Below are 16,266 nucleotides of genomic sequence, written 5' to 3' on the forward strand. Positions count from 1 at the left end.
TGAATTGCTCCACTGCCTAACCTCGCAGTTACAGTCCCACTAGCATGTGTGATTAGGATTGGGGTTGACTGTCTAACATCGCTGGTTACCTGCAGCCCCCCCCCCCCCTTCCCCCCTCACTGCTTAACTTGAATATTATAATTAGAAATGAAATGGTTTTTAACGTACTACTTTTCGCACCGACTGGGCTAATGGAGAAGTGAAAACACCATACAGTGTGCTATTAGGGACATTTCGCCCGGGCAGCGGCGCTACGGTCTACACTTATTTCGATTTCCAACTGCCAAGGGTTCATTTACGTGCACACCAATGTGTACACGGGATCCCTGTTTATTGGACCATCCGAACAACTGGACACTGTCTTAACCAAGCGCCCCGGGGGGTTGGATGGCTGAATGGTTAGCGTGCGCGCTGTATCATAAAGTCTGTCATTGAGTCGACTGGCGTGGTTTCAATTGCCTGGTTGTACGTGACAAGGAGTAGGGTCGCCTGTCCAACCTCGTGGGTTTTCTCCGGGTCCTCCGGTTTCCTCCCACTGGAAAAGACCCCTACGCGGAAGCGAATTATTGAAATAAAATTAAACCATATGTTAGTCCCGAAATGACCTAGTTTGTGTCGAGTGGACGTTAAACCCCATTTCGCTCTCTCTCACCTAGCCCCCCCCCCCGTCCTGCAACACTGACATCGGAAACCAGAAGATGGAGTTTGAGTATAGAGCTCCATTCTTGCAACCAATGTAAGGAAAATAATGCAAGTGGGTGGGGCTGGGGTGGGGTGGGGCGTCGAATGGGATAAGGTATACTCGTTCGATCTTAAGGTCTGTCATTGAATTAAATAGCATGGTGTCGATTCCCCACTTACACGTGAAAAGGAGTGGGTTCGGAACCTCGTGGGTTTTCTCTGGGTACTCCCACGTCCCAAGGCTGAAGACCCCTACGTCCATCTCTCTCTATGCAAAATTGATTTATTGATATATAAAATTAAACCGTATGTTAGTCCCGCAATGACCTAGTCTGTGACGAGTGGACGTTACCCCCCTCTCTCTCTCCCTCTCTCTCTCTCCTAGTGCTACATCACATATGTAACACTATCGTCGTTGCGACATTGTTTTTAAATTTATAGACAAGGAATAGAGAAATAAGATGACTTTATATTTCATTAATTAATATATTTGGAAAGTTAGTAATTTCAAACATATTCACATATGTAGTAAGTACTAAATCAACTTATGGTATAAATGACATATTGTTATATAAAAAAGAGTTATTTAACCAAAACGTGTGTATAAAATATCACAGAGAGTACATGTGCAAGGAAAAGTACTATTGCGTAATTGGGTTTAGAGTAACCAATCATTTTGTTAATTACACAAGTTCAGGGCCATGATCACGCTTTATTGTGCATGATATTCATATGCCTTTAAGAGAAACCGTGGAACTCTGTAAGTCAGACTTCCATCTGAGTTCCTAGACAGCCGCGAGGCTGGATAGGGTTGAGAAATGGTTTTAGCTAGTATTGTTATCTATTATGCTTGTATCCATATGTATTCGGCTATGCTATATAAAATGTAGAAGCGAACCGTTGCATTGTTATTCCTGGTAAGACAAACGTCTTAAGAAACTGTAAGAAGTAAATACACAACGTGAAGCAGAAGTAAGGACAGCTAGAGACAAATTCTAGACGATCACAAGGCTACAGAAATATGTAGTAAGAAAAGATGCATGGGTCGTACGTAGGATGTGGCGACCGGTTTCCGACAACACCCGCTCTCCACGTCTGACAAAAGACCTATGGTACTATACTACACATATTCATTGAATTCATTGATCAGTCATATTCGTTAGCCGAACAATTAAAGCCAATTGTCTATCATCGATACAACAATGATTTGATAATCCAAATTGTTTTGCTGATTTCCCTTCCAATCCGAGTAGGTGTTCCAATAATACCCACGTGTTTCACTCACTTCCTAATACCATGATTATCAACCATTATCACCAGAATCTTTATCCAATTAGAACGAGTCATACAATCTAAATGACGCGTACAGCCAATAAAACAAGTAAAGAATTAGATGTTGAGTACCATACCAACGTCATAATCTCTCCCATAAGACGATTACTTAATTTCTCGAGCGTGAAACATGAGCCCACCCCCGGGTTTATTGTTATTCCACGTCATAAAGATCGTTCTATTTTCATTAATTGTTAAATTAATCTTCTATTCTTGCCGATCATGCGAAATGAAAATGAAAATGAAATGGAGTTTAACGTCCTATTGTTCTGCTCCTGACCGGGATAATAAAGACGGGTATACGCCATACAGCGTGCTATGAGGGGCATTTTGCCCGGACAGCGGCACTACGGTCTACTCTTATATCGAATTTCAACTGTCAAGGGACCTTTTACGTGCACGCCAAAGTATACAAGAGACCTCGTTTCTTCGTCCCATCCGAACGACTAGACAACTGTCCTTGTCAGGCCTTCCGCCGGAAAATCTGGACGAACTTTCTCGGTCCAATGCAGGGGTCGAACACCCGACCTCCAGGTTAGCGAGCCAACGTCTTGCCCGCCTAGGCACCGCGACTCCCCTGATCATGCGAGGTATTCGCTAATTATTTGCCCACAGAATTTAAATGTTAAAGTATGTTTAATGATCTTCCGAGATAGCCCTCGCTGTCAATCATTTAATGACAAAATCACCAGGTCGATTTCTACTTTAGATACTAGTAATTCATCAAATGGTTTTTACCGTCTTACGGCTCTGATCCTACTGGGCCAACGAAGGCGGGCATACGCCATACATTCCCAAGACTTGGGGCTTAATTAATCGAGTAAAGTTGCTTGGCCTCAAGATCGACCAAATTTTCTCATGGATCAATATACATTGATTTCTTAACCATACATTGATTGCTTAACCCAACCAAAAAATAAGAGATTTCAGCCCACTTTTGCTCTTGTTTTCATTTGGAAGAACATGTGAATGGTTAATGAATGGGTGAACGACTTCTTTATCCGGTTAATCTACACCATCATTCGGTTAATCGGCTCACATATATTACATATAACCGGTTTATTGAAGAAACATAACAACTGCCATGATAATTGTTCAAGCACCTTGAGGGCGTTATATAACACACAGTAGGCCTTTGACAGTGAAACCGGGCGGGGAACTGACAATTAACATTGGCTAGTCCTTCGAGTAGGGCGATAAACCTAGGCATCGTACACGTTGGCGGGCGAGTAAAAGAAGCCGCGAGAGGTAAAATAACGGATATGATATAACCTCATGGTCGTTACATAACACACGCTAATCTTTATATAAATTATTGTCTTTGGCCCCCAAAGAAAAAAAAATAAAAGTAATTGGACATAAAAATGTCTTGGGGCTAAAAACAACAAAAGATTTAATAACTAGGTGGCACTTCACGAAAAATGAATTGACAAAAAATTTGTTTAGTTCCCTTGGCAGTTAAAAACAAACGCTGCTGTCGTGGGTACAAATATGCGAGTACCACTGCAATAAAACTATTCGGGCAAAATTCGCTTGCGTGTAGGGGCCCGGAGAAACCCCACAAGGTTGGACAGGCGACCCTTGTCCTTGTCACGTACAACCGGGAAATCGAAACCAATTGACTCAATGACAGACAAGCAGGTCATTAAACCCAAATTCATTTGATTTGATTTAACGATTGTGCGTGGGTGACAAACAGATTCCAATCAAATCAACCAAATCATTAGTTTCTACTCAAGCTAGATCAAATGGAATGGCATGCAAACAGCAAATTACCCGGAACATCAGTTGCACGACCTAAAGAAGCTTGGGGTCAAAGTTGAACCCCATTATAGTACGATTACTGTACAAGAACAATTGCTCTATGCGGATTTAGGTATGGCGACGGCTATGTTCGGCCGAACATTGGCGTGCACGTAAAAGAATCTTTGACAACTGTAATTCGAAAAAAGAGTAGACCGTAGCGTCTCTGTTCGGGCAAAATTCCCCTCAAAGCGTTTTGCATGGTGGTATGTATTATCGACTTCATTAGACCGGTGATCTGTACGATAGTTGGGTGGCTGTCGAGTCAGATTATACGGGTTTGTAATTTACTCAAGTGTTGTGGTTCGATCCATTGCTTGTACGTGACAGACAGGGTCGCCTGTCCAACCTCTTGGGTTTTCTCCGAATTATTGAAATAAAATTGAACTACATGATAGTCCCGAAATGACTTAGTTTGTGGCGAATGGGCGTTAAACCCCATCCCTCTATATATGAGGCCATAATTTGATTTATTGCAAAAGGAGGGGTGGGGCGAATGGTTAGGACGTGTGCGCTGTATCATTAGGTCTGTCATTGAGTCAGTTGGCGTGGTTTCGATTCAACGGTTATTCGTCACAAGGAGTAGGGTCGCCTGTCCGACCTCGTGGGTTTTCTGCGGGTCCTCCGGTTTTCTTCCACTGCTAAAGACCCCTAAGCGCAAGCGAATTATTGAAAGAAAACTGAACCACGGGTTAGTCCCTAAATGACCTAGTTTGTGTCGCTTGGACGTTAAACCCCATTTCTCTCTTTCTTTCCCATGCGGGTGCGAATGGTTAACGGGTGCTCGCTGTATCATGAGGTCTGTCATTGAGTCAAGTGGCGCGGTTTCGATTTCCAGGATGTACGTAACAAGGGTCCTCCGTTTTATCCACTGCTACAGATCCCTACGCGCAAGCGAATTGTTGAAATTAAATTGAACCATATGTTAGTCCCAAAATGACCTAGTTTAGGGTTTCGATCCCATCCCCCCTCCCTCTCTCTCTCTCTCTCTCTCTCTCTCTCTCTCTCTCTCTTTCGAAAATACTATCTGTTCGTTAAACATCCATACTAATATAATAATCATTGGGACCAACGCGGCTGGGACCAAATTCAGAAATCAAAACTTCAACCCAAAATTAACGAAAGTTAAAACTCGGCTCGAGAGATCTGGCAATGTTCCGTTTGTAAAACCTATTGGGAAGAGGTAGACTACTGGTTTAATCGTTGCATATTAACAAGGGATATATCGTTAAATATCATCCATTTGTCGTCAAAATATCACAAATTATTTCTAATCCATAATGACGTTGTTTCGTTTCGTTTTTTTATAGTTCAAAATTTCATTTTACTTGTCTTTACAACACTAGGGTCTGAAAGAGTTGTTATATAACCTGTGTTCTGGTTAATGTGAGGAATTAGCCAATGAAACTGTCTGTTACGGCGACTTCTTAGCGTGCGATGCACGGATTTGTGGGTAAACCACTAGAAACATCAACGCTGATTGATTTGTCAATGTCTGACGTCACAGGTTCAAAGCCGTTCGTATGACCTCTGACGTGAAATTTCACTACAACCGGTTAGTTATCATGTAATGTAGGCCATCGAAAATATCAAAAAAAAGAAAAAGTTCAGTATTGTATTTAATCATTGCTTAGTCATTTGGTTTCAATGTGACGTCACAGAATTCAGTGCATAACGTCACCCATACAATAAAGCGGTCCCATGTACACATTGACGTCCACGTAAAAGAACCCTTGAAGGTTGGAATTCGATATAAGAGTAGGTCGTAGCGCCGCTGTCCGGGCATAATTTACCTCAAAGCACACTGCATGGCGTATACTCGTCTTCATTAGCCCAGTACCACGTTAACCCCCATTTCATTCCATATCCTGTTTAAGTGGTTAATGACAAGACTCTATTAGGCTTCGGTTAAATGGTTTCACAGAAATACTTAAAGTAGCCAAGTCTCTAACTCAGTATCATCCAAAGCCTTCGACATTAAAAACACGTATTATTTATCAATCTAAATCAACGTTGATGTTGTAATCTTACCGGGAACGAACGAAGATAGACATATTCCACAAGCCATGACAAACGGTGGCGTCATATTTTTATCTGGAGTGCATGCGCAATAAATACTATCTGTGTAGACTGGAATAACCAGACGCTAGAAACTGCCATTCGATTTAGACTTCTGGTATATTTCGCCGAACATAACTGATTAGAAATTACAGTAAAAACAGAAACGATTGAATGTAAATCAGTTAATATACATTCATATTACATTATTATATGCGTTGCAAATCATTTGTGTCAATTTCTAGATCCCAAATATTAGCGATTCAGTTCCTTTAAATCAAAGTTGTTATTGTTAATAAACTAATTTCTCCTCGTGAGAAAAATGAATTATCTTTAAACGTCTACCCACAGGAAACGTCTACCAGAGGAAACCGTTACCACCGGCAGCGAGAAACGTCTTAATATCTGTCTACATAATACATCAGCATTCTGAGATGTTCTGAGTATTAGTAGCCTTGAATCAATTCCTTACTAAATACAGAAATAAACCTTACAGAGTTCTTTTCTGTGGAATCAATTTATTTATTTAAAATTGATGAAAATCAATCGGGGATCATGCATAGCCTATATTATCCCTCTCCTCATACAAGGAATATGGAAATAGGGTTTAACGTCCACTCGGCACAAACTAGGTCATTTTGGGACTAACACATGGTTTAATTTTATTTTCAGTAATTCACTTGCGCGTAGGGGTCTTTAGCAGTGGGCGGAAACCGGAGAAAACCTACGAGGTTGGACAGGCGACCCTACTCCTTACCACGTACAAGTTGGGAATCGAAACCACGCCATTTGAGTCAATGGGAGACCTGATGATGCAACGCGCACGCGTTAACCATTCGCCCACCCCCCACACATATACAGTATTAAAGAGCACTTACACTACAAATGCACATGTTATTCATTAAGAAGAAAGCGTGGCAAGCGCGTGTCTTTCATTTAAAATAAAATTAGAATTATATTTTAATTAAGATTTATGTTGAGGAAGATTAAATTAAAATCTGTTAGCATGAACAGGAAATTATGTTAAAATTCAAAACACGCAGACAATTAGATTTAACCTAGTAACGCAAATAACTCAAATAGGTTTAATGTCCTACTTTCCTGCATAGACTAATGACCCGCCCCGTCAGACCGGGGTGGCGTCCTTACTGCGCTGCTGCGACCGTACAGCGACCAGGGAATGCACACAGTCACCACTAAACGTGAACACAATGCGAGAAAATGTCCCCCAAATAATTACACACTTGACAAAATTCGCCTTTTTGCAGCTTTCCAGGTCAGAAGACAGAACCTTGGCGTTTGTTTTGAACATGCTCCAATCAAACGCCATGATTGGCGACCTTGAAGACCACAGCACGATATCTGGCGTTTCCACCACGCTTAGGACGATCTTGGCGCGCTCTGAGACCATTTTCCGTCGCCGTAGTAGCGCAGTTAGGACGCCACCCCCCGTCTGACGGGGGTATTAGCTAATAAAGACGGGATTGCCTGCCCAACCTTATGGGTTTTCTCCGGGTCCTCTTTGTTCGGACAGCGGCGGTACGGCCTACTCTTATATCAAATTCCAACTGTCAAAGGTTCTTTTACGTGCATGTCAATGTGTATTTTTAGCACAATCCTAACTTTGCACTGTTGCACTAGACCGCTGCCCTTGTCAGACCCTCCGTCCTGACAACAGAAATAAATAAAGATTGAAAGTGTACGCATATACAACACTGGCATAGCAGTTTGGTTAAAAAACAGTATGAAATTGGCGGATTACCAATATGTTTTTCAGGAACAGTTAGCAAATCCCCCCCCCCCCATCTCCCGCCACCCTCACCCGACTTTAGCGTATTTTACTTTATCTTTATGGACCCCAATGGTCTTGGAAATAAACTAAGGGAATAGGGAGAGGGGGGCGGGGTGGTACCTGTCGTTGCGAGTCGAGGTATGTGGTTTTGATTACCCCCTAGCGCTTGACAAGGAGAATGGTCACCTGTCCATTCTCGTGGGTTGTCATCTGGGTACTCCGGTTCCTCCAACTGCTAAAGACCCCTACGCATAATTAGTATGTTAGTCCCGAAATGACCTTCTCTGTGACGAGTGGACGTTACCCCCCCCCTCTCGCTCTCGCTCTGCTAAAGACCCCTATGCATAATTGATTTATTGATATAAAATTAAACCGTATGTTAGTCCCGAAATTACCTAGTCTGTGACGAGTGGACGTTACTCTCTCTCTCTCACTCTCTCTCTCTCTCTCTCACACACACACACTAGAAATAAAACAAACAAGTTGGGGTCAAAAATCTCTATAAACAGTTATGATAGTGTGTCATAGATTTAACCAAGCAAAACGAATCCGCAAAACACTAAAAGGAAAATGTCAGCATCACGGAGCCCCAAGGGTCCGGCAATGTGTCTAAATCTGCCATAATCAGCTTTGTGGCATTCTCTAGAACTCCACTTACAGTAAACAAACCTTACGTTTGAATCCAACTAATTTAAGATACATTATGGGACATTAGATAAAGAGCTAGCTGGCAGTTCTCACTATAATGGTTAAAACTAGATAATATAAAGGCAATTTGCTGAATACTTCCGTCAAATGGATGCACTATGAACCGAGAATTAAGCGACTGAAATTTCGGCCTAGCCTCGATCATCAATACTAGAGTCTGTACGATAAAAAAGATAGTCTCGATCATACATGTCATGACTAAATTATAAATGGAAGTCGAGCAGCAAATGGGATCATAATCCAGTAAATATCGCAGGCTAGCGATGCCATCGAGAGTTGATGATGGTGTGGATAAGTTAATGTCTAATTAATAATTTAGATAACATATCAGACCTAAAGAAAGACCTGCAATTGGCAGATTTAGCTCTTCCATAATGTAGGTTTAAGAATTCTGACTTGTAAACGATTTATATGGAAAATGTCGAGGTTTTTAAGCTTCAATTACTTTGTAGACGATCGTAATATAGCAAGCTTTAAAGGTTTCCATAATAATAGAAATAAAAATACGAATTAGAATTCAACATTACTCCATTTCAATCAATATTGATGTTGTTATCTTGCCGTAACAATATGGAATCCAAATATCAAATATTTAAGACACAATGAACATTTTACAATCAGTACACGAGTCGTGTGTACTCTGTGGTTTAAAACCAAGACACCCCCCCCACCCCCCCCCCCCCAAAAAAAACCCCAACAACTTTCATTCAAATTGGACTGTATTTCACCGAGTATTATCGATTAAAAGTTTCGTTCAAATTGGACTGTCCAAATTTTTCACCGAACATAACTGATGAACATAATTGATTAGAAATTACCATGAATCTTTTAAAAATTGAATATAAATCACTTTTTATACGTTCATATTACATTAACATATGCTTTTAGAACTGTGTGTGTGTGTGTGTGGGGGGGGGGGGGGTGTTTATGGACGACGTTGTTTGCGAATAGAGTATCTCATAAATACTGCAGGTATGAAATGAGGTTTAACGTCTGAAAAGGTCACCGGAAAAGTTTCAATTTTTGTTAAATAATACAAGTAATTATGTCAACATATCCTTTCCTTAAGTATAACACGAACCCGCATGTCAAAATTACCTGCAACAGGTACATTTCAACGTTAGTAATTTCCGCCGCTCTCCGTGAATAGTCGTAACTTTCCGTCAATAAACAATCCGTGACATTATTTTAGTTCTTCTGCTCATATTCTATTCTATATTTTATCATTAAAGTTTTGAAACGTATTTAAAAGAGAGAGACAGAGTGGGAGGGGGGGGGGCGTAACGTCCACCTCCAACTAACGTCCACTCGACACAAACTAGGTCATTTCGGGACTAATATATGGTTCAATTTTATTTCAATAATTCGCTTGCTCGTAGTGGTCTTTAGCAGTGGGAGAAAACCGGAGGTCCCGGAGAAAACCCACGAGGTTGGAAAGGCGACCAGACTCCTTGTCACGTACAACCGGAGAATCCAAACCACGTTAGTTGACTCAATGATAGACCTTGCACGCGTTGTATCTGTTTATAATACAGTGTCTCAAAATAATAAAACTATGACATAGTCAATATCAAACATTGAAATATTTAATATAAAACAATGGTATATTTAAACATACATTATACAAGAGATAAATCTGGCTAATGCAGGGGCCTGTTTCACGAAATTTTAACTAAGATAACATCCAAATTTTAGTAATTTGATTGGATAATATTAGATTGATTTTAGTGCTTAGCCAATCAAAATTGAAGTGTCTACTAAAATTTGGATTTTATCTTTAGTTAAAATTTCGTGAAACAGGGCCCAGGTCTTTCTTTAGGCATTAAATGTTATATAAACCATAAAATAGATATTTATTAACATGAAAAGACCATAATCAACTTTCGATGGTATATTTAAACATAGATTATACAAGAGCTTAATCTGTCTATTGCAGGTCTTTCTTTATGCCTTAAAGGCTCAATACCACTCTTGCTGTAACTGAATATTCTGGTCAACAAATTACACTATTTTACAATATTCCAATTAATTGATGATACAAATTTCATCTTAACACACCTAATTTAAAAAAAATTGGAAAAATTCAACTAAATGATTTGAAAAGCCTGACGTAAAGCTTTCCAAATGTGACTTGGATTTAAAAATATTTTTGAACCCTCTGAACAAGTAAAATAGGATTTAATGGATAATTTACACAACAGGTAGGACACTAACACATCTAATACTTAGAATAAGGATATTTTTTTGTTTTCTGGAGCTGTCAAGCCAGCAAGAGTGTTATTGTACCTTTAAATGTTATATAAACTATTAATTAGACATTTATACAATAATCAATCTTCGATGCCATCTTATTTGTCCAATTTTCAATGGATCTGAAACCGATCTGCTATTCAACGACTGTTCATGAATAACCGTAAAAATGGACTCAGAGTGAAGTAATTTGACTGAAAATTTCAGCATATTCCTTCTACATTATTTATGTTTACAGGGGCTGAATCGCTTACATTTGAGACCTAGAAATTGACAAAAGTGGGTCGCAGCGCATATAATACTGTAATATGAATGTATATAAATTGATTTACATTCAATGGTTTCCGTTTTTACTCTAATTTCAAATCAGTTATGTTCGGCGAAATAAGCCAACAGTCTCAAGCGAGTGCAAATTTCTAGCGTCTGGTTATTCCAGTCTACATACGCCGTTTGATTTGGTGCAATGTGTCTAGTCTCGTCCCTAGAGTCTCTTGATACAACTTGGGCTGAAGCGCATTATGGTACACGATTCGTGTACCAATGGTAAAATGTTTATTTTGTCTTAAATATTGGATATCAAAAGCCCATCTTTTTCCGGTAAGATCACAACATGAATGTTGATTTAATTTGACAAATAAATCTCAATGTTGAAGATTTTGGATGATATTGAGTTAGAGACTTAGCTACTTTAACTATTATAGCGAGCACTGTCGGTTCTTTATCTAATCGTCCATAATGCCGCTTTAATATCAATATGTGAAATAGTTACACTTTCTGCAGACAAAAACTATTTTGGTTGCCAAAAAATTTTAACACAATCTGATTAAAACACAGATCCTATTTCGTTTCGTTTTTATAGTTCAAAATTTCGTTTTACTTGTCTTTACTACACTAGGATCTGGAATAGTTGTTATCATTGACGTGTTCTAAATGATTTGAACTATTAGCCAAAGAAACGGTCTTTTAAAGCAAGCTTTAGCCGTGTTTTGCACGGAACTGTGGGTAATCCATTAGTAACATCAATGCTGATTGGTTAATCAAAAGCCGCTCGTATGACCTCTGACGCGACCTATCGCTACAACCGGTCAGATCTTCATGTAGTGTAGGCCATCGAAAGTATAAAATAAACGAAACGAAATATAGATCTGTATATTAATCAGATTGCTTTTAACATTAAAGTTATGAAACGTATTTAAGAAATATTATCATAAATTCAAATTTCCGTGGTTACGATCAACCTCTCCCCCATGTATAAACAATTATATACAATAAAATAGAAACAAAAAATTCAAATATCTACGGCAAGCTAAAGAAAGATAGATAATTGCAGTATTATGGATCGGGGATTTATGCTAAAGAACACATAAGTATAATAATATCATGACCTTGACTAATTATTCTCCATTGTTAAAATAATAGCTATAGTGTGAGTTTGTTTAAAACACAAATTAAATTGTTTATGCAATATTGTGAGAATAACAAGAAAAGGGGTCTATAAGTTCAAGGATATATTCTGTGTCTAATATCACGTGATAGGAAAGTTATCATTCCATATTTGGTATGAGTGACCAATCACATGATTAATTACATCATAATTAGCCAATGTATTTATTAATGGCTGTGAATCTGAGAGTATATAATAAATAGAATGTGTGCTCTAGGGAAGACAAAAGGCAGATTCTAAGAGATGAGTGGAATCCGTCATTAAACTCGTTCCAGGGAATGGTAGAGTTGAGATAGTAGAGATGGCTTTATTATTATCTATGCTTGTAACTATGTATCCAGCGTGATATGAAACTGTAGAAACCGTGGTTTTGTTCCTGTCATCTTGTGTGTTAATCATATGATAATTTGGGACTGATAACGTGAGATGTCAGAGTCACATTTAAAGATACGTCTTAACGGCGAAGATAAAAATATACACAATGTGAGTCATAAGAAAACAATTACAAATACAACCAGAGACAATACTAGACGACCAAGAGCTGTTCCAAGATATGTAATAAGAAAAGAGTGCATGGGTCACACGACCGATTTTGAGTGCATGTCCGCTTTCCACGTCTCACAGGCAACAACCCATGGTACTACATAATCACTGTTAATCGGGTATCATTTTATCTTGTGTATTTAGCATTTCTTTCTTTCACATTCAAACCGAGGCCACGTGTACACATTGGAGTGCACGTAAAAAATCCCTTGGCAGTTGGAATTCGATATACGAGTAGGCCGTAGAGCCGCTGCCCGGGCAAAATTTTCCCCGTAGAACACTGTATGGCGTATGCCCGTCTTCATTAGCCCAGTTTAAGAGCAGAACACTAAGACGTTAAACCCCATTTCATTTCTTTCACATTCTTACAATATCCAATTGGTAAAAATCATCTAAAATCACCCAAACCATCTAATTTGTTCCTGGGTCCAGTTTAAAGTTGAGCGTTTATTTTAATAATGAGCGTCCTATTTACAAGCGTTTAATTCCTCGATCATTGTTCAAAAATCATCAACCCAATTGATTATTGATGTAAAATAATAAATTATTAACCATCTTTCTCAGTGATTGGGTTAGAATTATTAACCTGATGTTTTACATGTTTGTACACAAGCCTGATTTAAACACAGATTCTATTTCGTTTTGTTTTTCATACTTCAAAATTTCGTTTTACTTGTCTTTACTAAACTAGGATCTGAAAGAGTTGTTATATAAGCTGCGTTCTTGTTAATGTGAGGGATTAGCCAATGAAAAGGTCTGTTACGGAACTGTGGGTAAACCACTAGAAACATCAACGCTGATTGGTTAATCCAATGTCTGAGGTCATAGTATCAAAAGCCGCTCGCATTACCCCTGACGCGACCTCCCACTACAACTGATCAGACCTTCATGTAGTGTAGGCCATCGAAAGTATAAGTATAACAAAACGAAACGAAATATAGAACTGTATTTGAATCAGATTGGTTAACTACGTGTAGTTAGTATTTCTATCTGTACTTTACAGCAACTTGCCATGGCGTATATTAGTACTTCTAGTTGATACTAGTTTGCACCGACAGATATACTACCTTGTATAAATACCAGCTTGTCATGACAGATAGGCGTGACTATAAGTAAACTATTCGTACAATGACATATACATGATGTACGTGCCATGCCACGCGTATTTAAAACTTGTAAAAGTTTTTGAGAATCCAATTTTTCACATACATATATATTTTACCTGGACGTATTTTTATTTATAATCATATATATATATATATATATATATAATCCAGTGTTGAAATCAGTTTGTGTCGGCATAACTTTTATCTTTTCATCGTTTACCGTGAAACAAAGTAGTGCAGCTTTACGGTTGTGCTAATAAATATATATATATATCTCGCGTGTATATTTTCATCAATTTCTCAACCTACACCACCTTCCGTTTCTCAACTTACATCAACTTCCGTTTCTTACAGTTTCAAACGCTTGATAAGCTTTGCGTATAGTGACGTATATCGATTTAAAGATTTTAAAAAGGTTAGCATGGAACTAAACACGTTCTTTGAAGGTCTGGGTGTCGGATAGCCGTTATCCGTGGAACTTTGAAGGTAGAAATTATGAGAACAAAACGTCCCGAAAGAAACTTAAAATTGACGACCCGTTTCACAGTACATGTATGTACCATACGAGGTTGTTACACGACCTTACGGGGTTGACGAGGTTGTTACACGACAATACGCGGTTGTTACGTTACGCGACCTTACGAGGTTGTTACACGACAATACGAGGTTGTTACGCGACTATACGAGGTTGTTAAACAACCATACGAGGTTGTTACACGACCATACGAGGTTGTTACGAGGTTGTTACACGACCATACGAGGTTGTTACGCGACTATACGAGGTTGTTAAACGACCATACGAGGTTGTTACACGACCATACGAGGTTGTTACACGACCATACCAGGTTGTTACACGACCATACAAGGTTGTTACGAGGTTGTTACACGACCATACCAGGTTGTTACACGACCATACAAGGTTGTTACGAGGTTGTTACACGACCATACGAGATTGTTACGCGACTATACGAGGTTGTTAAACGATCATACGAGGTTGTTACACGACCATACGAGGTTGTTACGAGGTTGTTACACGACCATACGAGGTTGTTACACGACCATACGAGGTCGTTACGCGACCATGCGACCATACGAGTTTATTACGCGACCATACTAGGTTGTTAAACGACCATACGAGGTTGTTACGCGACCATACGAGGTTGTTTCGCGAGCCTACGCGGTTGCTACGCGAAATGAAGTGGGTTTTTTTATAGCTTACTAGGTTGTTATGCGAAATAAAGTTTTTTTTGAGGCTACCAACCATCGAGGATGAATGGGTCCTATATATATCAGACATACAAATAAATGGCGGTGATTAGAAAAGGACCCCGTCTTCAAAATGGGTTAGTTTAGCCAAGTGTTTGATGGGTGTTTAAAGGGGTGGGACCGTTTAAAGGGTTGGGGTTAGGACAGCAGACTAGACGGTCAGAGACTATTTACAAATTACATGATCAATGTTATTGTTGAATCTAACTATGTTATTGATTTTCCTGCATGAAATATCGAAATATATAAACATGCACATGTGTTTTTTTTTTGTTACTGCAATAAATAGAAAATTGTCGCATGTTTGTTGATGCAAATTAAAAAAACAACAACATTTATTTAATAACAGATAATGTATATGGTGTTGTTTTTTTTTTATCGGAATAATGACCCCTAGTGATGTCACAGGGGGTCACTCATTCTCTATAATTAAGATCCTAGTAACAACAAAAAAATATGTAACATCGAAAATTCATTGAATAAGAATGTTTTCAAAGTCGTCCATTTTATTATGCCTTTTTCTAAAAATAATGTATATGTTTATCAACACTGATATTGGCTGTACTATAAATATAAATATATATATATATATATAATATATATATAACATGTATTATGTTACACGAGAGACAAAATAACGTAGAGACAAAACATAATGTATGTTTAATGGCCCAATGGTGTCGTATAAAAAATAAACAAACATACAAACTTACCTAATAGCAAGGTTAATATATCCGACACTGCCAAACTAAACAGATAATAATTAGTTACTGTATGCATGTACGTGTTCCGTGCAATAACAACGCACGTGCTTATATTCCCAATTAAACCGGTTAAAAAAATAATAGTGTAAACAACGGTAAGAATTGCCACGGAGGTATCATCCTTTCGTCTCGCCCCGAGAAACGACACCAAAAACTTCTCCACGTCAACATTTAAAGAATTATTCCGTTTTAAATACAAAACACTTGAATTAAAATCCTGTGAAAAACTGGAATTGATATCGTCAACGTAATCCTCCATGATCATTGTTTTTATTTACGTCATGGGGGTCAGAGGTCACGTAACAGGTGCCCGTTCTAATGCATGTATCGTACTGCTAGTTCCTTGGTAAGTTTCACGGATACTAAAAGTTAACTTTCATTGAAGGTAGTTTAGTGTTTCAGGCGCTCGCTCTGTTACTATCAGTAATACAAATCATAGCTGAAGACAGCGAATCGATATTTAAACGTTCTGTGTACACCCCCGTTCTAGTAATAACAATAATACTATGTTTCACTACC

The 16,266-nt window shown here is 38.8% G+C and overlaps 1 protein-coding gene across 1 annotated transcript in view; it reads right to left on the bottom strand.

The window, feature by feature from the left end:
- The window catches only part of LOC126810675 (neuromedin-U receptor 2), a 147,946-nt gene extending 131,934 nt beyond the window's left edge, over positions 1–16,012 (bottom strand). Inside the window, exon 1 of the mRNA XM_050535855.2 lies at positions 15,697–16,012. Within this exon, the coding sequence (XP_050391812.2) occupies positions 15,697–16,012 (316 nt within the window). The remainder of the gene's footprint in view (positions 1–15,696) is intronic.
- Positions 16,013–16,266: the final 254 nt, after the last annotated feature.

Source organism: Patella vulgata, chromosome 2 (assembly GCF_932274485.2).
Source record: "Patella vulgata chromosome 2, xgPatVulg1.2, whole genome shotgun sequence".
Taxonomy (NCBI): Eukaryota; Metazoa; Mollusca; class Gastropoda; family Patellidae; genus Patella; species Patella vulgata.